The sequence below is a fragment of the Manis pentadactyla genome, chromosome 7, assembly GCF_030020395.1.
Source record: "Manis pentadactyla isolate mManPen7 chromosome 7, mManPen7.hap1, whole genome shotgun sequence".
NCBI lineage: Eukaryota > Metazoa > Chordata > Mammalia > Pholidota > Manidae > Manis > Manis pentadactyla.
This window is the reverse complement of record NC_080025.1, coordinates 38,993,269-39,014,239: the sequence shown is the minus strand read 5'-3', so window position 1 is coordinate 39,014,239 and position 20,971 is coordinate 38,993,269. Positions and strand designations below refer to the sequence as shown.

At 56.6% G+C, this 20,971-nt stretch overlaps 1 protein-coding gene and 1 long non-coding RNA gene across 11 annotated transcripts in view; both read left to right on the top strand.

Moving 5' to 3' along the window:
- The window catches only part of NUDCD3 (NudC domain containing 3), a 73,586-nt gene extending 54,613 nt beyond the window's left edge, over positions 1-18,973 (top strand). For 2 of the 10 annotated variants that reach the window (XM_036910287.2, XM_036910284.2), the window contains exons 4-6: positions 7,303-7,446; positions 14,939-15,127; positions 17,632-18,973. In XM_036910287.2, coding sequence (XP_036766182.2) covers positions 7,303-7,446; positions 14,939-15,127; positions 17,632-17,742 — 444 coding nt within the window. In that variant the 3' untranslated portion in view covers positions 17,743-18,973. The remainder of the gene's footprint in view (positions 1-7,302; positions 7,447-14,938; positions 15,128-17,631) is intronic. The other 8 variants (XR_008998744.1, XM_057505293.1, XM_036910285.2 and 5 more) reach the window with 8 other exon arrangements.
- LOC130684451 (uncharacterized) lies at positions 5-7,296 on the top strand. The gene is made up of 3 exons (XR_008998745.1): positions 5-383; positions 641-1,099; positions 6,786-7,296. It is a non-coding gene; the product is annotated as an uncharacterized LOC130684451 (long non-coding RNA).
- Positions 18,974-20,971: the final 1,998 nt, after the last annotated feature.

The following is a 20,971-nucleotide window of genomic DNA, read 5'->3' as shown; positions in this document are numbered from 1 at the left end:
GCTCCACAGCACCCATCAGGGTCCACGTGTCGGGGCCCAGTGTCAGGGCCATGGGCTGCGCCGTCCTCTCTGCCTTGTCTCTCCTCAGCCACAAATGCCTCCACCTGCCTTGTTAACCACGCTGTCCTGTGTGAGGCCGTGGCTGCCCTAGCCAGGCTGTGCAGCAGTTCCAGCAGTTCCTTACCTGCTGCCTTCAGTGTGACAAGTGTGCACAGAGTACCTGTACCAGCACACCTGTTCTGTCGTCCCATCAGCAGAGCAGAGAACTGCAGGTTCTGTGGTGATGAGTGGGCCTCCCATCCTGAGCTCAGCAGGGCAATTCCATGGAGCAGGGCCATACCAGGCTGGAGCTGTGATGTTACAGCTCATCTCAGTGGGCTTGAGTGAGTAGAAATGTAATCTTTTAGGGAGAGAGACGTCTATTCAGGAGCCTTGCTGGGAAAGACGTTATCGTGGGCTGTTGTAAATAGAACAGTCTGGCTTTAAAGGAAAACTTGTGTGTGACATGTAAAATGGGACACTGTGTTATTATAGTTGTCAATATCAGAAATTGTGGTGTTTGCCAGAAGCTGTACCCTTCATTTACTCTGCATGAGACTTGCCAGCATGCAAAGTAAGGAATACCTTTCATGTTTTATAGATGAGAGACTGAGGCCGAGAGGAGCTGCCCAGTTGTCCTGGTTTATGTGGAAAACTAGTGCCAGGACAGTGGAGTGCTGTCTGATGTGCATGAACAACCCAGAAGCTGAGTGTGTGATGTGGGAGCCCATGTGGCGTGTCTGCATCTAGCGCTCCTGTCCCTGTGCTTGCTCTGCAAAGAGGACTGCTGCTGGCTCCTTGCAGAGAAAAGGTCCCTGAGCATGGAAGATGGAGGCTGAGGGGCTTATGCACTCCCGGAAGTGACTGCCGTGAGAGGTGGTGCTGGGCCCTCTGCCTGGGTAGGCATGCGGAGCCACACTGGGTGCTGAGCTGCTCCGGATGTCCTGTCCCTCATCCTGAGGCCCCGGCCTCTGTTTCCTTCCCGGCTCGCTGGCCTACCCTGTGTGCAGGAGTCTGGATAGGGCTGGGCAGCCTCTGGAAGTCTGTGACTTCCTGCCAGGTGAGCTGAACAGGACTCATTCTATGTGTAGCACAGACGATGGGGCGTGAGGCTTTCTTTAGATGGGGCCAGCATTGGCCAGAGCAGAGCTGTCCCCTCATTTCTCCTTCCTCCCTCTTCCTGCCCCATCCCAGGAGATCTCAGCAGGGCTCAGGGACCCCTGGCCAGGCAGACCACAGGGTGGACTGAGCAACCCAGGGTTACCCCCATGAGGTCCCACTCGCAAGAGCCATGTGCCTCAGCTGCCATTGGGCCATGTGGGGCAGGCTGGCCTTCCCGTTGGAGTGCTCTGCTGGCTGCTGCTAGTGGGGTTTGGCAGGTCAAGTGCTGATTTTCATTTCCTTGTTTGGTAAGATTGTCTTGTATGCAGGTGGATAAATTATTAGAAGTGGCCACCACACTGCAGTACTTGGCTAAAAAATCACAGCTCCCCGGCACAGGGTCTCCGTGAATTTCTGGAGCTTCCTCTGCAAGGACTTGTGCCCAATCTAAAACTAGTTATTTTCTATTTCTTTGACACAAGAGATGCGGGTTACCTGACATCTCTTGCTTCTCAAGCCTGTGGGAAGACTTGCCATGGTTGTGCGTGCTGGTAGCTCACGGTCTGCTCTGCCATAGGCGCTGTGCTCTGGGGGCTCTGCTTCCCTCCCACCCCATGGAGGGGCAGCCCCATGTGTCTCTGGTCAGGCCACACCTCTCTCTGGTGCATTTGCGTGACCTCTGAGATGGTAAGGCCAGCCCTGGGCTTGGCCCTTCCATGCATTAGACATTCCCCGCAGCACATACAGTCCCCAGGGCTCGGGCAGGATGGCCACTCGAGCCGACACCCCAGGGCTCAGGCAGGGGCAGCCAGTGGCGCACCAGCTCTGCACCTCCCGGAAGTGGCGGCTGGTGTCATGTGGTCCCAGACAGGTGTCTGCTTCACTAGCACCACGGAGCCTGTTTCCGGGGCTGGTTGCTGCTCCGGCCACCCTCACAGGCGGTTTGCTTGCCCATGGATGAAAGAGTGGACACGACTTCTCCAGACTGTTCAGCCCAGTTTGCCCTGCAGCCAGTACTCCCACCCAGAGGCGTGTGGAGCAGCCTGTCTTTGTGACCCTGGGTCGGAAGCTGGTGTCCTAGTGCTGGCATGTGGGGATACCCACTGACCTGGGTTACAGTAGTCTTGTTTCAGCTGCACAGTTGGATCTTTCTTTTCCTCCTCCAAAAGTGTTTTTTTTTCCATGCCATTCTTTTTTGGGGGGTATACTTAACACATTATACTAGTCTCAGGAGTAAAGCATCATGATTCTTACTTGTGCATATTGTGAAATGACCCACCAGTGAGTCTGGCTACCATCTGGCACCTCAGAGTCACAAATTTTTTTCCTTGTGATGAGAACTTTAGAGGTCTACTTTCTCAGAACTTTCCAGTTCCATGTCATTCTGCAGCCTTCTTGGAAAACTTTGTGGTCTTTCCATGTCTTATTGATCTAAGCGTTTTAGCCATGCCTCACTTAAAACTTGGGAAAACGTTTACTTTGCATCTCTTGGCCTTTGCTGGTCTAAGGGTTTTTGCTCAGAGGCACCACTTTCTTTCTGGACTGGCTCCTTTCCAGCTGTGCCCTGAGGAACCTGTCAGCAGGGCTTATTTTGGGTTTTTGTCTGTGGCACCTATGAGACTCACCAGGACCGCAGCCATGGAGGCAGTGGTTCAGCTGATGAAGGCACTGTGGGTGGCCCTGGGTCTGTAGGTAGCCCTGCGAGTGTGTGTGAGGCATGGAGTGGGAATGGTGGTCCGGGCCTCTCTCCTGCAGCCATGGCTGATGCTGGTGTTAGGAGAGCCCTGGCGTGCCTTGCTCACGTCTTCTCTGCAGAGGCAAATTGGCCTCTCAGGTTCAGCAGGGGACAAACAGGGATGTGCACAATGCCTGATGTCTAAGCATTCTTGTTGCACTGCAACCTTGTTTAAAAGAATCATTTTGCTGGTGAGCATAAAGAAAAAGTTTTCAAAATGAAGCTGTGGGCTCACACGCCAGTGAAGTGGGTCAGTTCTTTGCCTCGCCCACTCTGCTCAGGGAGTTGCCCCACTTCTTCTCAGGGTGGCCATGCAGCCAGAAGAAGGGACTCCCCATCATAATAGGGGTGTGCGTGCGATTGCCAGTGTCAGCAGGGCTGGTCGTCAGCCTGACATTTCATTGAATCACAGGATTTTAATGCTGTATAATTTAACTCTGGAGACTGTAAGTCTAATCTCTCATTTTGCAGAGGAGAAAGCTCCTGGAGATTTAAACCGCTGAGGCCCTAGATTGTCTGGTGAGATGTGGTGGAGCTGAGACCAGTACCTGGCCCTGCCGGGTGTCTGATTGATAGTCATGCTGCACTCTGTCTCTGTCCCCATCGTGGGAGCTTTCCAGAATGCACTGATGTTCTGGGCATGTCTTGCATGGTGATGCCTTGTCCTGGAGCTTAATGGGCCTGCTGGAATCTGTGCCGAAAGCTCTGTGACATGGTGTCATCTCTTTAGTACACATTTAGGAAAAATGTAGCCAGAGTCTTTATCATAGGGAACTTCTGCAAATAGAAAAGGCTAATAGGCTGCATTTATCTACTTAAAGTTTTTTGAATGCATAGGACATGTAACTGTACAAAAATTTTAAAATGCACTGTGAAAAGTGTCTTTCCTGCCTCTGTCCTTCTGTCGTGTATCAGCCCTGACCCCAACCTCATCTTACTAGTATGGGGATATTTGGGCAAATACTTACTTTACGTATAGAGTCAGGCATGAATATGTATGACCACACCCCCACCTGTAGTACAGATGATATGTTCCCATTCCCACTGTCAGCCCAGCCAGGGCTACTCTGGCCTCCTGTGTTTGCTGCCATGTCTCCAGTGCCTCAGCGGTGCCTGCCAAGCTGTAGGTCCCCAGTGAAGTCTCAGTAGGCCTAGGATTTCCCATGTCTTCTGGCTTGGGCTTCAGAACCCTGAGAGTGCCAGTGCCCTGAGCCCTCCAACCCCACCACTCCTTACACCCAGTGCCCCAGGCTGTGCTCTTGCCCTCTTCAAGCTGATCACTGAGCTAGTCCCCCAGTAATTGGCATTTAGGTTGTTTCAATCTTTTCCTATTGTGGACAATAAAGCAAAGAATGCCCTTTAGCAAATTTCATTTTGCATATACATATCCCGTAGAATAGGTTGCATGAAGTGCAGTAGCTAGATTGAAATACATATGGTATGAAAAGGTATTTCTACTTTCCGTAGGTTTGCTAAATTGCCCTCTGAAGGGATTTGAACTAACTTACATTCCCATCCATGACCTACAAGAGTCCTCGGTTTTCACAAATTTGTTGACACCAAATTCTTGAGTTTTGTATTTGGATAGGTGACAAGTAGCATCTGGTTATAATACAAATTTATATTTCTCTTCAGAGTAAGTTTGAGTGTCTTGTTACATGTGTCTTTCCTTTGAACTGGTTCTCTCTGCCCAGTTTCTGTTAAATTTTTGCTCTTTATTGATTTGTTTTGACGGGCAGTTGGGTCTTCCTCTCTTTTTTCTTCTAATTTTCTTGAGATGTGATTGACACGAAACACTATTAGTTTCAGGCATACTGCATAACCATAGACCTTTGTACATACTGTGAAATGCCCACCCCAGTAAGTCTCCTTAATATCTGTCCCTTCACAAGGCTGCAGTTTGGTTTTTGCAATGAGAACTTTTAATTTCTACTTAGCAACATTCAGATGTGCATAAAGCATTGTTATCTGGTCACATGCTGTGCGTTGCATCCTCCGGACTGACTGTTCTCACATCTGAAGGTTGTATCTCTTGACCTCCTTCACCCTGGTCTCAGTCTATTTTGGTTTTCATCCTCATTTTGTTGTGTTGCTCTCTCAAAATGATATGTAGTAAATACAGGCCTCTTGAATGTCTTAAAATGTAGGTATTTAACCTTTTGCTTCCTCCATGATCTGGGTGTGTACAGAATTCTAACTTCAGCAAGTTCTCTCAGAAGGTGGAAGGCACTGGCCGGTGTCTCACCAGACTACTGACTCTAGAGTAACCCCTCCCTTTGTGTTCTTCGTGAATGAAGGTTTTTTCTCCCCCTTTAGCACTTTCAGGACCTTAGCTACAGACTTAGTATTGTGAAATGTCATGATTCTGTTGGAGTCATCTTTGTTTCTGCTCAGCCCTCAGTGGGTCCTTTCCAGTCTGTAGGCATGTTTTCCTTAAACTCGGGGAAACTGTCATGTTGCTGCGGTAGTTCCTGAACACCAGATTGATTGCCCATATTGAACTTAGTCTCACCCTGACTTCTTTGACTTTGTCTTCCATCCTTTCTATTGAAAATTTAATTTTAGCCAGTTTTTTAAATTGTAAGTGTTTTTTTGTGTGTAATTATTCTATTTTCATATTTTATTCTGATTCTATAGACAGAGTATCTTCTCAGATTTCTCAGAGGACATAAATTGGGAATATTGGAAAATTTCCTTTTTTCCTAATTAGCTCTGTTAATCTTTGTGTTTCTTTTTAACCTAAATCTTTCTTTTTATGCTGCTGGTTTTCCTTATCGGACGCTATGCTTATTAGTTCTCTGTTAGTGTTTTTATTTAAAAAGTTTCCCCATTACTTTGAGTACATGTGGTGTTGATGTTCTGTGTTATGCACCCGAGGTCTGCTGCTTTCACGCTGCAGTGAGCTGGGCCACTGGTCAGCTTGGTTCTGTGCACGTGGGACCGGTGTGCACACATCCCCAGAATGCAGGCCACTTTCCTTGGAGTGCCACTGCGGCTCTGGGCCACATGGTTGGTCTCCTGCCCAATCTGGCAGGGCTTCCACTGTGCCATGGACTGACCCAGCTGCTCTGCCTGAGCACCTGCTAGCTTGTTCCTGCTGTGATCTGCCCATTCTTCATCCCCACAGGGCTGTTGAGAGCTTGTTTGTCCTGGCCCCGCACCTCCTGTGCATAGCTCAGGGTTTCTCTTTGTGCTTTGTCCTGTGCCTCTGTGGGTCACGTCCTGACGCATCTCCTGTCTGGCTCCTCCACGGTGCTGTGCCTCATCATGGAGGAGCATGTGTTCCTTGCAGCTGGCTGGGCGGAGTTGTTTATAGTGTGCTTGGCGCTGGGAGGAGCCCCAGCCCAGTGCCCTGCCAGGGAGCCCAGGTGAGGCCAGCAGCAGTAGGGACCCGTGTGGGGCACAGGGCCACTATGTGGCTGCTGCTGTATATCTTTGTGTGCCATGGCTTTGCAGAGCCAGCCAGGTGAGCAGCACACCTCGCTGAGGTGCAGGGGCAGGATGGTCGCCCAGGACCCCTTCCCCACCTGTGGGCATGAGTTCTCCCTTCACCCCAAAGCCTCTTGGTGGTGCTAACTCTGGGACATCACCCCTCCCTCCTGTCCTCTGTTTATGGGAGTTTGAGGCACCAAGTAGGTTACAGTAGCAGGTTCCGCTGGTGGGTATGGACTCTAGTTTGAAAATTCAGTGACTCCGAGGGTGTCTTTCCAAGCACTTCATAAGCATTTAGTGAGCCCTTACTCAGGGATATGGGAGGGCCATCCCCAGACATGTGGACCCTGCCCCCACCAGAAGGGCCCAGTGCTCCCACCCAGTGTCTGTTCACCCAGTGCTTATGCCATGCAGATACCACCATGCAAAAGTTTTGTTATGATTTTGATAGTTTTTATTTTTATTTTATAATTTAAAGGAAAGTGAAACAAAACAGAAACAGGAGCTCTGTGTTCGCTCCTCCCCCCAGTGCTTATCTGCTGGGCGCCTGAAGTGCGGCCCTGCTCCTGCAGCCCTGGTGCAGTTGTGGGGCACTGTGTGCGAGCAGGGAAGATGTCCCCAGTGCTGGGGAGGACAGACACTGCCCAGGACAAGTGTCAGAGGACAGGGTGGCGAGCCCAGGCTGCAGGGGCTGGGCTTCTTGGAGAACAGAGGTGAAGTTCAGACCCAGAGGCCCTGGCCCTGCTCACTGCCCTGCTTGCTTTTGCTGTGGGGTTTGGTGTTCCCTAATGGGAGAAGGGATTTGGTGGCGGAGCAGCAGTTTCCACATGGTACCATGTCATGTCATGTACCGAGACACATCTGCTAGCATGTTCCTGGAGGAGTACCCATGCATAGGCTGCCTCTGCTGTAAATGTAGTGCCTGGCGACCCCCCAATGTATTCTTGCATGTGTCCCCTCCCATGTTGCAGTGACTATCCTGTGCTCTGCCCCAGGTCTCTGTGGCCCTCAGCAGCAGCTTCATCCGTGTGGCCGTGCTGGAAGCAGGAGGGGAGCACGTCCTCGTGGAGGGGAAACTCACACACAAGATCAACACCGAGAGTTCCCTCTGGAGCCTCGAGCCTGGAAAGTGCATCTTGGTAAGCATGGCCTCTGCGAGAGTGCCTGGTGGGGAGTCAGCCCACCATGCTGCTTTGCAGGTGGTGTGTGTAGGTCCCCATTTTGTGCGCACAACAGCCTCAGTGGCTGGGGCCCCCCACCAAGCTCTCTGAGGTGGGGGCTGTATCAGCAAGAGACTTGGCGTGCTTGGATGAAGGACTTCTCATACAGGCCACATGTGTGATCACAGAGGAGCTCCTGGCAGTGGTGTCACCCCTGAGCACAGCTGTGCTCAGCAGGCCATGGCCCCTCAGTGCCAGGGGCCTCCATTCTCTGGTGGTGGGTGCTGTCTGCAGCCAAACCAGATCAGTTAAAGTTTAAAGGCAGGTTGAATTTTACGGAGCCAGTCTAGAGCTTGCAGTAGGCAACAACTTCAGACAGGCTGGGTTCCTGACAACATGGACCTCAGCTGGTTGGGGCCAGCCAGAATCCAAGCAAAACAGAACTCATGTATGTCTTTCTAGTATCTTCAGTGGTTCCGACCTCTGTCACCTGGAAGGCTGCCTGCGGCAAAGGGGGCTCACACATGGGGTTCACTCACTTTCCCTGCAGGGCACATGGCCAGGGTCTGGAGAAAGGGCAGAGGTGAAGAGGAAGAGGCACAGTCTATGGACAAAAGCCTTGGGGTTTAGGCAGACACACTGTTCGTGTGCAAGAGGTGAGACAAGAGGAGGGGGCTTGAGTTTCGATTCCATATACAGACATGCCTCCTGTGGGGGTGGGTGCCCAGGCTGTCCTGCCTGGTGGGACACCCGAGCTGGTGAGACAGAGGGGATCCCAGCACACCTCTGTGTGGCAAGGACGCTAGGCGGCAGAGCAGGGCAGGGCTCAGCCCCTTTCCGTGACCTTCATGCTCCCTGCCCCCCAGCACACCTGAACCATTAGGCTATCGCCACACCATCTTGTCCCCAGTTCCTGTCATTTGCAAAATGCCTTCACGGTCTCTTGGCCTTGTTTACTCTTCAGAGGGTGTGTGAGGTGGAAAGCCAGGGTCATACTACACCGCGGCCTACCAGGGTCATGGCACAGCTGGCGAGAGCCTCCAGGTTGTAGTCGTGACAGCTTGCCTGCCACACAGATGCTGGCCAAGGGAACGAAGTCCCAGTCCTGGGTCACTGCACCCCTGTGAGGGGCTCCTGGGAAGCCTTGACAGTAGTGTGTCTTCCGTCCGGTAGCCCGTGTCCCTGCTGGGGGCCGGCTGGTCTCTGACACTGCGTAGCCACTTAGTCAGGCTCCTCTCACTTTACGTGGCTCTTGCTGCAATGTGGCTGCCACCAGGCAGCTCGTCTAAAAATTTTCATTGACAGAGGTGCCATACTACCTTTCGTGGCTTTGTGCACTTGTGTCTGGCTGTGGCCAGAGTATGAACCCCTTGCAATTAGGGTATTGTTTGCAGACCCCTGGGCCTTCCTCTGTGCAGAGCCTGGTGATGCTGGGGCCTGCAGGCTCGAAGGTCCAGGGCTGGGAGCATCCCCTCAGGCCACTGTCCCTTCCCCTCCTCCGGCTGAAAGGCACCCTGGACAGGGTAGACAGAGGAGGGCCGGCAGCATGTGGGAGGAGGCCTGCTGACCTTGCTGAGGGTCCATGCCTGGGTGTCTGGCTGGCTGTCCAGTCATGTGCCTGGGCCCTATGGATATCATAGGCCCCTTGGGGCCCAGCCTCGCCATGCCCTGCCTGCCTTTTTGATTTCTAGCTTGCTTCTACCCAGCACCTGCTGCTCCAGAAGTTAATTGAGCAGCAGAGCCCACAGTGGGCATTAGGGCACCTTCACTGCCCCTGAGCATGGCTTCTGGGTTAGCACCCCCACAAGCCGGCCGAGCCATGCAGGGCCTGTGCAGGGGCTGTGCGAGTTCCTCCCGTGGTCACCTGGAGCAGCTCTGACCCTCAGTAGAGGGCGTCATGTTGCAGAGACGTGGAAGGGCTTCCAGAGCATCGTGTCCCCTGCATCGAGCACAGCCTGTGTGCGCCTGGCTGCTCCACACAGCCCCCATCTGATAGGCCGTGCCAGTGTGCTGCAGACACTGCTGTTCCCAAAACCTAGGTGTGGTGTGCTCTCTGTGCAGTTGTGGGTGGCCTTTGGAGCCATGGATCTGAGATGATGCCGTAGCTTCATGAGCGCATCATTTTGGTGCACAAGGACCCCGTTTGCATTGGCTGCGATGAGCCAGTGCTGCCTCCCTTGGTGAGTGTGGCCCCTGGGCCTGCTCTGTGCCCAGTGCCATGCACTGGCTGCTGCCTGCTGCCTGGTCAGCCCTCAGGACCACCACCCTGTCTTCAGCCTGGGGTGGCCTCAGCTGGTTGAGCCCTGGACATTGGTTGGTTGCTCACCATTAAGGGCCAGGCTCTGTGAGGGGCACCGTCATTGCCACCACAGGAAAGTCACCAAGAGCCTGTCTTCCAAGGCTGAGGTGGGCTGAAGAGGGCCCCAGATGTCTCTTCCAAACCACAGAACCTGTAAATGGGACCTTGTTTGGAGAAAGGTCCTTTGCAGCTGTGACAGGTGAGGATCTTGAGATGGAGAGGCCATTCTGGGCTGTTGGGCCTATCTCCAGTGGCAATGCCTCATGAGGGAAGGGGGCTATAAGGCAGAGTTGACACAGATGTGGGAGGGCTGTGGGAGGCTCAGCCATAGCCTGTCCTCAGAGCCTCCGGAGGGAGCCCAGCCCCGCAGCACCAGTGTGTGGGCTCTGGCCTCTAGGCGGAGAGTAGGGTGCCTCGTTTGGTGCCCGGTGTTCTGTGCTTGCTTAGGCTGCACAGGCCTTATGTGGCAGGATGGCTATGAGGTCCCTTGGGACAAGAGCATCTCAGGTACCTGTCACCCCACCGGAGTCGCGGTCTGAGCCTCTAACACCCAGCAAACATGCCTCACTCCCAGGCGCCCTCCTCCCTGAGCCTGGATCAACATCAGACACGCCCGGCAGGCTTTCTGAGCAGGCAGAGGCGGCAGCTAAAAGCGGGTGACAGTTCCTGCCTCCCTCCCTCCCACGCTTCAGAGTTAACTGAGGCTTCTCAACTCTCAGGCAGGCTCCTTTCTTGGTCACGGAGACATGAAGCCAGTGCCTCCCCGGAGTCTGTCCCAGAACCGCATCTGCTGCTGTCCTTGGGGCTGGCAGCCCTCAGGGCCATGGGGGTCTGCAGGCAGTGGCCTTGAGGCTGCTGCTCAGATGGCTGTAGGTGAGGCCATGCTGGTGTGTACGGGAACTTGAGCAGAGAGGTTGGCACAGCAGCTGCCATGCCTGCAGACCTGCCTGCCAGGCCTTTATGCTCACTCAAGTGTCTGCCTCTCCAACCGGAGTGTTTTGTACAAGCCTGCATCCCTACTCCTGGTTTTCTTACTTACTTACTGATTGTTTCCTTAAGTGCAGGTCTGAAAGTGGAGTTCCAGGCTGGCTGCGGTCCTTGGCTGCTGTACAGGCCCTAGGTGGCTACTGTGCTCCCATGATAGCCCCTGGCCCCTGGCCCTTGGGCTCCCTGTAGGTTTCTGGGGAGGACATATGTTTCCTGTGAAGCTCTCACTGCCTCTGTGCCCTCATGTGGCCACTGGCCTCTTCCTGGCCTCAGCGGCCACCATTATGGATTCGTACCATCATCTTCATGAATGTAGCTTAAACAGCATTAGCATTTTGGCAAAAGCCACAAAATAGGTCCATGGAATGAAATGTGACCTTTTGTCTCCAGTGCTCACATCGGCCAGGACCCTTGGTATTCCTCGGAGTGGTTAGATCCTGGGCGTCACCCCAGCCCCTGGTCCCAGTGGGGAGGAGCTGAGGCTTGGGGTGCGGAGGACTAGTGGCCTGAGGCAGCACACTCCAGCAGCATTCTGGAGAAGGCGCCCAGGAAAGAGAAGGCACATACCAGGCAGAACCAGCATCCTGTGTGCCCAGCAGCCCGGCCCGTGTGCCGTCCCTCAATCCCGCCAGGACCGCTGCTCAGCCATGTCACGCTTGGCTCGTGGGGCTTCTGTTGCCCTCATGCACCATGCTGTTCCATCTGGCCCACGCAGTCAGCGCTTTAATTCTCAAGCTTAAAACATGAGTTAGCAACAAAAACCCAAGGAGCTCTCCCTTAACAGGGCTGCCTCAGAGAGTCCTCAGGTCAGTGGTCTGACTTGGTCTGCGGCCCTGCAGAGGCATCTGAGGAGAGCACTCCTGTCATCTGTCCTTGCCCCCATACGCCTCCCACTCTGCTTGCCTATGTCTCCTCAGCCCAGATGCACCCTGTGGGCAGCTTTGGGGAGCCACTGACCTCCCAGGCACGTGGCCTCCCTGTGGGGTGCTGCCACAGGGGCATCACCACAAGGACCAGGTACTGAGGCAAGCTGCTAAGTGAGTTCCTAGGAGGACATTTAGGGGAGCTGTTTCACCAGCAGCCTGGGTTCCCCTGGGAAGCTGATGCTGGGTCTGGGACTTGGTTGGTAAAGGAGCCTGGAAGAAGGCCACGGAGATGGGGACGTGTTCCCGGGTCATGGCAGCTGCCCTTACCGGCTCAGCTGAGACACTGACACCAACAAAACTAAGGACAGGAGCAAGACCATTGGGACACTAGGTGCCCATCGAGGCTGCAGGGGCTGGAAGCAGTATTTCCACTGTCCTGAGGAAGATGGGGTCAGGGAGGGTGCCCTGGGTGTTCTTCCTGAGAGGTCATGTCCCTGGGTTCAATGAGGAGGACCAGACAAATCTCGAATGATGAGCAGTCTTTAAAAACAAAACCCCTGAAGACAGGCGGTGGAGTGTTCAGATAGAAGGGGATGAGACCAGTGAGATGCAGTCAGGACTCCGGACTGGGACCCCGAGTGGGAGGGAGGGCGAGCTGAGGGCTTCCTGTTGGAGTCCTCAGGAGGGGCACTCACTCTAATGTTAGGGTTCAGAAAGGTAACCTGTGACTTAGTGTGGCTCCCATGGACCCTGACACACAGCAAGCAGGGGATAAAGCCAAGAGGTGGCCTGTTAACAGTGGGCTAATGTAGGGGAGAGGTGCACAGGCGGACATCTGAGATTCCAGATGAAATGTCCGAAAGTGGATGGCAGATAAGTGACAGCCACCCATTCGTAGGGGTGGCTGCTGGAAGTCAGCAGTGCCAGGTGCTGGCAACGATGTGGGAGGAGCTCCTGGAGCCCTTCATCTGCACGTGGGTGTGAAAACAGCATTCATAAAGCTAAGCATGCCTTACCAGGCAGGCACCCACCCAAGGGAACGGAGGGTGCAGCTGCACAGAGGCCTGGTGCAGGCTCGCAACTACTGCCGTCAACCTGGAAGCACCCCACCTCCCTCCTCAGGTGCCCAGCTAGGCATGCCACAGTCCACCGTGTCAGGGAGTAACTCCAGGCACACAGGTGGCCAGAGTCAGAACTGCCACACTCAGAAGAGCAGCACATGGGTCTGTGGCCATATGATTCCGTGAGCTACAGGCAGCAGCCATCCACAGTTTGGCTGAGTGCCGGGCTGCGTGTTGTCAGAACCAGGACACCCTCAGAGGGATGGGCTTTACTGCTGGCAGAGCCAAGCTTCCACAGACCTGACGTTCACAGGATGAAACAGAACGTTAAAGACTGAGATCAAGTGTTACACCACCAGACTGCTTGACCTGGTGCCTCCTTTAGACCTGGACACCTGAGTTCCATTCCCACAGCACTTCCTGGGTCCCCTTGGCCTACTGTGGCATGGAGGGGCATGAGGCCATCACTCAGGGTGCCGGATGCTGGGCCCACGTCACGGGGCCTGCCATATGAAATGCCCAGAACAGGTGGACAGGTGCTTTCTGGTTGCCAGAACTGGGGCTGAGAGGGTGTGCAAAGTGGTGGCTCCCGGCACCAGGCCTCCTTTTGGGGACTGAAAGTGTTCCGCAACCACACAAGGTGAACGTGCTAACTGCACTGAACCATTCACTTTAAAATGGTTATTGTGTATTACATGACTTTCAACACCATCCCCCCGCCCCCCACCCCAAATTGTTTTTTTGAAAAGGTGCCGGGCTCATCTTGACCTTGTTGGGTTTGCACAGTGCCTGTGGACTCACTCCACAGACCCAAGGGGCACAGATAGTGGGCCCATAGGCTCAGCCCTGCCGTGTCCCGCAGCTGTCAGGCGTGGTGCCATGTGCACCCACCCAGGAAACCCTGTGTGTGGTTTGTGCAGAAGGGACCAGCCCAGGAGCGCTGGGCAGCCATTCGTGGCTGCTGCCCTCTGCATGGCACTGGGGGAGGGGGAAAGCTTGGACTTGAAGGCGGCACAGTCGGTGTCTTACGGTCTGTGTGTGTCCCAGAGATCCCAAAAGGTGCCGGCCACGGAAGACCTGGTAAAGTGAGCACGCAGGGCTTCCTCGGCAGGGAAGACTCTTCTCCATGTGGGATGTTGTCTTTGCACCCTGGTAAAGATCTGCAGCTCGGCAGCCTGGCGAGTCCTGGATATTGGGGTCTCTGAGGTCCAGGTCAGTTCACCGCATGTGAACCGGAGTCAAGTTGGCAAGAGCTGGCCGGATGGAGCATCTGGGAACTGGAATTCACCCCAGATGTAAAGCGCAGTGCTGGCAGAGTAGAGAGTCGGCCATCCTATAGGGTGGGCAGGTGGGTAGGGCATGCTCAGGACAGCCAGGGGCTCTTGGCGCCTGTCCTTGGCCTGCACGCCAGCGGGGGCATGTTTCTGCAGTGCACTCATGCTGATGATGTTAGTGCTGTACCTGCACTTATCTGGAGGTTCTTGTGGGACCTGCTGCTGGTCCCTGCGTGCCCCTGCTCGCTCTGGGGATGGACTAGGCAGGCCCTTCCCAGTGCTCGGGCAGCCTGTGAGCACGGGGGCTGATCTCAGGACCTGCGAGTGACATCTGCTGGAGGGAGGCACGTGGTGTCCTCAGGGGCTCCACCTGTGCGTGGGCTGGTTCTGTCTGCCTTGTCACAGTTGCTGCTGGCCAGCAGCCCTCCCCGTGGTGCTCCCTTCAGTGGGAACTGCTCTGGCTGTTGGCTCATCACCTACACATGCCTCCCTCCCTTCTAGGTTTGACTGGAGGGGGGTCTCATCCCAGCAGAGAGCAGGCAGCAGTAGGGAGGGTGGGCACACAGCCTGTCGATTCTTGGGGAGGTTTCCTGATGAGCTTAGTCACTAGCCATGGGGAGGGTGCACTGGGCCCTCCCCACGTGGTCCTGGCCCTGTGCGCTTGGCTCTGACTTCAGGCTCAGCCCTGGTATTGTGTTTCTTTTCCCACATTGTGGATCCCATCTCTGAGCTTGTGTGCCCCTGGACCCCCACTGGGGCTGCAACATGAGGCTGGGTGGGTGGTGCTTCCCCTGACTGGGAGGAGTCACCAGCAGTGCAAGACTTGGTCCCTGGGTCCCAGGAGCCCTAGGAGGTAGGACCGGGCACTGCACTTGCAAGTCAGAAGGGTCACAGGTGGGGGTAAGCCAGTGGTCCAAGTGAGCTGGGGCACTGCCTCAGAGGCCCCCAGCCCTGGTGCACTGACCCCCTGTCCTGTGTGTCCAGGTGAGCCTGAGCAAGGTGGGCGAGTACTGGTGGAGTGCCATCCTGGAGGGTGAAGAGCATATTGACATCAACCAGATCAACAAGGAGCGCTCCATGGCCACAGTGGGCGAGGAGGAGCATGCTGTGCTGGACAGGCTCACCTTTGACTACCGCCAGAAGCTGCAGGGCAAGCCTCAGAGCCACGAGCTGGTATGGCCTCAGCAGCGGGTGTGGGCTGGGGGCTGGGGGAAGGCAGTGCAGCTGGCAGCTGGGCCACCTGTCCAGGCAGCCCTTAATGGGGAGAGCCGGGTGCGCCCCTCTGGGGGCCCTGGAGTCTGGCCACAGGGCCATGGAAGAAAGTCCTTCAGAGTCACTGGAATGCCAGAGCCCGAAGTGCACGTGGCTGGTGGTTGTGGGGATAGGAGGAAGCCAGCGTGACCCTGCTGGTGGCAAGAGGAGGACACTGGTGTCTGTGGTCCTCTGTCTGGTTCGGTAATCCCAAGAGAGGCTATTCAGGGAAGAAGGGCTGCTTTTCTTGGGTTATTCTTAGCTTCCTGTGTCCCATGTGAACCGCACAGGGAGTTCACAGCAGTGGCAACAGGAGCAGCGAGTCCAGGCCTGGCTTGGCACCACGGTGGCCCAGTGGCTCCTAGGTTCGCTTCTTTGTGGGTCAAAGTCAGAATCCCCTGCTGTCCACATTCTCTCTGGGGTCTCCCTTCAGCTCCCTTCTCCTCCCTTTGCAATTTCTGTGAATGTCTTGGGACCCTGGCCATGGAGTGCTCTTGCACATTGATGGTTGGTCCTGCGAGCCTCTAGCAGCCGTGGAAAGGCAGCTAGTGGGCCCCTCCCACAGGGCAGGTTCTGTCGGCTGGGTCGTGGACTTGGCTGGTGCCCCTCGGAGGAGGGTTGAATTTTAAGTCACAGAATGTTCTAGGGCCCCACAGCTGCTCAGGCCCAGGGCTGGGGCTTGAAGCCTGAGCTGGTTCCAGGCCTCTCGGTCACCCTTGCCCCGAGTCTGAGTCTTGGTCTGGCCCCCAGCCCCTCTGGGCTCACAGGGTTTGAGGCCAGGAGTAAGGCCGACCATTGTGTGTCTGGCTTAGTGGCTGAGCTGCAGGGCACAGCCGTAGGAGTGAGGTTGTCCCACCGCAGGTCTGGGAGCACCGTAATTGCCATGCCATGCTTCTTGTGGCCTCTGGGTCCTGGCCTTGTGGGAGGGAGGTGTAGATGGCCACAAGGGTGCAACGTCCCCACCGGAGTGGGCAGGCAGTGAGCGCAAGGCCGAGTGGCAGAAGGCCCTGGCTGAGGCCCAGGGCCAGGGTGGGGAAGGTTTCAGAGAAGGATCCTGAGGGCCCTGTGGTCTCATGGGAGGACTCTATGGTTTGGGCCCAAAGGGTTCCAGAAAGACCTGCCATGTGCTGGCCACGGGGGAAGCAAGGGCTTGGCCGAGTGGCACCCTGAGGAGACCTGCAGTGGACATGTGAGACCCAGGGCTGCCACCACCAGCTGACCTGGAGGGCTATGAGTTTCCCCTTGTCTTGCCTGGAAACAGTAAAGGCCCAGCGTCTCAGGGCCATGGTAACTCAGGCTGGAGTGTTCGAGGTCCCATCTTAGTGCCAGCACTGAACTCACCTGGGCTTGGGGTCAGCAAAGGCCATGAGTGAACAGCTAGCCCTTTGGGGGAATCCACATGGACCTTCGTCAGCGCATGGGCTGTGGGGTAAGCACAGTGCGGGGAACAGATGTGGATCCGAATGGCCTGGGAGCTGAGGGGCCCTGCTGGCGGGGCCGGTTTGGCCTGGTCATGTGGGTGTGGGCGCAGGCATGGTAAACTGTTGGGTGCTGAAGTCTGTGCAGCCACATCGGGTGGAGGGTCAGCAGGACTGGGGCGGCTCACGGAGGGAGGAGGCAGCACTGGTGCTGGGGCCTGTCCTGCGCAACCATGGTGGCGAGGCTGTGCAGAGTGTCACATCACACTGGGGCTCAGGGTGGGGCCCACGCAGAGCTGACCAGGATTCGGGTGCTTGGATGGGGCCATGGGAGAGCAAGACCCAGGCGAAAGGAGCTCCCAGGGGTGGCAGCAGGTGGGTGCCAGGCTGGTTCTCCTGAGCCTTTTCCGGGGCCCAGGCTAGGAGCAGTGTTGCTCAGCATGCCCTTGATATGCTCCTTGCTGCTGCCCCTTGGGAAATGCCAGAAAAGGAGGCCCTGTCAGGAGTCCCAGAGCCCCATCACACTCCAGGGCCTTCCTGTCCACTCGGTCTTGTCAGCGCTGGGACCAGAGGGAGGCAGGGCCTTGCCCCAGGGGAGCTCTGCCCTGTGGTCGGAAGGGGAGGTGGTCCCCAGCCAGCATGTTGGCAGGGCCACAGATTGGCACAATGTCCTGCAGGCTAGGCCGCCTGCTGCTCTTGGAGGCTGGGTGATCCAGACAGGCTGCTTGCTGGGGTGGCTGACCCCATGGCTCTGACCCCACCAGCCAGGGTCGCTGGGGGCCCTCCTACCCTGCAGCCCATTAGCCCCCTGGGGTTTTGGACATATCCCGTGGGAAGGGACAGCAGCTGAACCTTGAGGATGGCCAGCATACGGCTGGTGGCAGGCAGAGTTGGTGCATGGGAGTATCTGTAGTGACTCCAGTGGGCCTCCAGTGGAGGATGCACGGCAGGACCTGCCTGGGCATGCAGGTTGGCAGCCCTGCTAACCTGTCTGTTTTCTGTTTGTAGAAAGTCCATGAGATGCTGAAGAAGGGCTGGGACGCTGAAGGCTCTCCCTTCCGAGGCCAGCGCTTTGACCCGGCCATGTTCAACATCTCCCCGGGGGCCGTGCAGTTTTAATGACTGCATGTGTGGGAAGGAGGCCACACCAGCGGGGAGGTGGGGCCTGGCTGTCCCTCAGCTCCTTCCTGCCAGGGACTCACTCATCTCTGCACCCTTCCTTCCAAGGTGGACCCAGCCCGCTGGCCCTGTACCCCAAGATAGTCCCTTGTCCCTGGGCAGAGCGGACAGGCCCCTGCCACCTTCAGCTGCTGCACTGTCTGCTTGCTTGTCTTATGCTGGGGGCGGGTAGTGGGCACTCAGGGCAGTTTGGGGGGCCCCAGCTGAGTTCAGGTGGAGCAACAGAGACTGGGGGCCTGGCAGCCACTCCTGGGTGCAGGGAGCAGGGCCCGTCTGTCCTCTGACCGGCTGCTCCGCTCCCACCTGATCCCCATGGGACCGAGGCTGTGGCTTGTGGACAGCCCCCCAGAGGCATGCAGCAGCCCATCCCACTCTGGCTGAGCCCAGGCCAGGCTGCGTGGAGCTTGCAGCTCTGCTCTACAGAACCAAAACCCCTGTCCTTCTGGCCCAGGCCTGTTGCCAGGACCGTGCAGCGGACCTGCCTGTGGTCACCTTGCAGTCTGCGCCTGAGAACCAGCAGTTGTGGGCTCTGCTGGCTGCGGGTGGTCCCTGCAGAGACATCACCTTCTCCTGAGTAGGTGGAGGCTGCTTATCACAGTTGTGTGGGGCAGGTTTCTGGCTCACATGGCAGTTGTCAGTCCTGTGAGAAGCTCCCCTGGGTCCCTAGGAAGGATTTGGTTACCATGATGCCATTGAGGGAGGTGCAGATGCTGACAACTGGTGGGAGCCCATGGCAGGCACAGAGCTTGCTGTCTGTAGTCTTCACGGAGCAGCCAAGCCCTCCTCAGGGCCCCCAGGACTTGCACGCCCATCCACGTGTCGGTGGGTCTCGTGGTGCACGTCTGTGAGAGCCGTCCTGATGTGTCTGACCCATCCCCTGGCCGCCTGTGGGGGTCTCCCTGAGTGATGAGGTGTGGGGTACACTCTGGGTCAGTTATCTACCCACCAGGGTGGCTGCACCCCAGCTCGGGTCTGACTGTGGGCATCGGGGTTCTGCCCTCGCTGTTGGCCTGGGCCCTGGAGCTGGCGCACTGTGCCTGTTTTCTCTCTCCAGACGCGGCAGCAGAATGTCTCTGACCCAGTCACTAAGGCCAAGGACAGCAGGGTGCCAGCTGTGAAGTCACCCGTCTCCGGCATTGGTTTGCAATAAATCTGTATTTGAGCACTCCAAGGTCTGTGTATGACATTTGCTGATGAGATGGGTCTGTGTGCGGTTGCTACCCAAACTCCACCCGTGAGGTCGTCGGACTACTGACAGGCAGGTGCCAAAACAGAAGCACTGAGTATCTCCTGAAGATGTTGCCATGCAGCCTGCACGTGGGCAAGACCTCATTTTTCAGATGCAGAAGCCTCGATTGGGAAGAAGATGCAGCCCTAGGGTCTCTGTCCATCTCCAGCAAGTCCTGACACCAGAGTGAGCACAGGAGTCCACACACTTGAGCCACAGGGCCCTTGGTGCCCCATTCAGCTGGGCTTGCCTGTCTGCCCACTGTGGGCACAGCAGGAGTCTCTCGGGTCCCCCCTCCCTAGGCCCAGGCCCCAGTCTCAGGCAGTGGGCAGGACCCAGCGGGTGCTTCTGAAGCAAGTGAAGAATGCTTTCCTTAAGCACGCCCCTGGAACACGGGGAGGCCAGTTGGTTCAAGGAGGCACTATATCCACGGTTTGCCCCAGAGGGTATGGACAGGGTGTTCTGTGCAAATGTGTTGGGGAGCAGCAGCTGCTGTACAGACCTGCCCCCAGCAGGCTCACATCCCCCTCATCTGCTCCCAGGTGGGCCAGCTGTAGGGCACAGCACAGGACAGGGTGGCTCGTGTCTGAATAGAGAGTGAGGGTGTGGGTGCAGCACCGGCCAGCCCTGGGTCAGTGAGCTTCCAGAGCAGAGTGGCTGCCCACAGTGGTGTACACCTGGGGCCCGTTCCCTGCTGTCAGGTCATGTGTCTGAGCCTGGCCACTGCTGGGTGTGCCCTCTGGACAACAGGCCTGTGACACCCGCACAGGACTCGAGGGTAGACGATGGAGGGAAGCTGCGTAGCAGAGCCCTGAAGGCCCAGACTGTCCAAGAAGGAATCTGAAATGTGTGCAGCTGCCTGCCTGCCACCTACCCACTGCTGACTCTGGGGAGGATGGGACGCAGCTGGGGTCTTGGGGAAGGCCCCCCCCCTGCAGATGGCTGTGAGCTGTCCAGTCATGACCTTCCAGGGATGGGTCAGGACCATGTGACCTTGGCAGAGCACCCTGGGCTCGGGAGGCCGCAGAGCTGCAGCTGGGAAGGCAGGAGCCCGAGCCTACCTCCCAGTGGCAGGGGTCAGGGTGGTGCAGGAGGTGCAGAGGTGGGAGGCTGCGTTCTGCCCCAGGGGGTCCTGTGTGTCCCTAACATACACAGCCTTGCATCTTGGGAGCTCAGAGCTGCTTTTCATCTTTGGTGACACTGGCCGGCACACCAGGGCTCCCAGGAGAACGTGCTCCAGTGCGACCCACAGGGCCACCTGGCATGGGTCCTGCCCCCACCCCCCATGGCAACCATGGGAACCATGGCAGGCACCCAGGTGCTGGCACATCTGCCCTCAAGTGAGAGCAGCCAGAGGGCCGTGGGGAGCCCCCAGAGTCCCTACCCCTACCTGGGAGGGGCCCATGGGGTGTCCCTGGATAGCCTCCATGGGGGAATCCTTGTTCATCCAGATGGCCAGGCCCCTTAGAGCCCCAATAACCCCTCCTCCCTCCCCTCCCTCTGCCCTGGCTGGCCCACCGTTGCCCTGTGGGAAGGTGCAGGCAGGCCTCTAGCATGGCAGTTCCCACAAGGCATCTGTGGGTCCTCCAGGGATGCTGTTAACCCGCCACCCCTGCTGTCTCCACACCTGGAGAGGTTGGTACACCTGCAGAGATCTCCTTACCCAACTGGAGGCCCCAAGAGATGGGGATATGTGTGTGCAGAAGGCTGGCCTGCTCCCACCTCAGTTTTTTCAGCTATATAATGACCAGTCTTTTGTGGGAAGGGCCCACATACAGAGAAGCACTGCTTGCCGACCCCTAGCCTCTCAGAACCAGACCTCCCGCCCACCTGAACTCCATACCCCTCCCTCTGCTGGACCTTCAGGACAGCCACCTGAGATCCCAAGAAATGTCCCTCCCATCCTCAGGGGCGTCTACCCCTGGAAGCTATGCCTGGGCC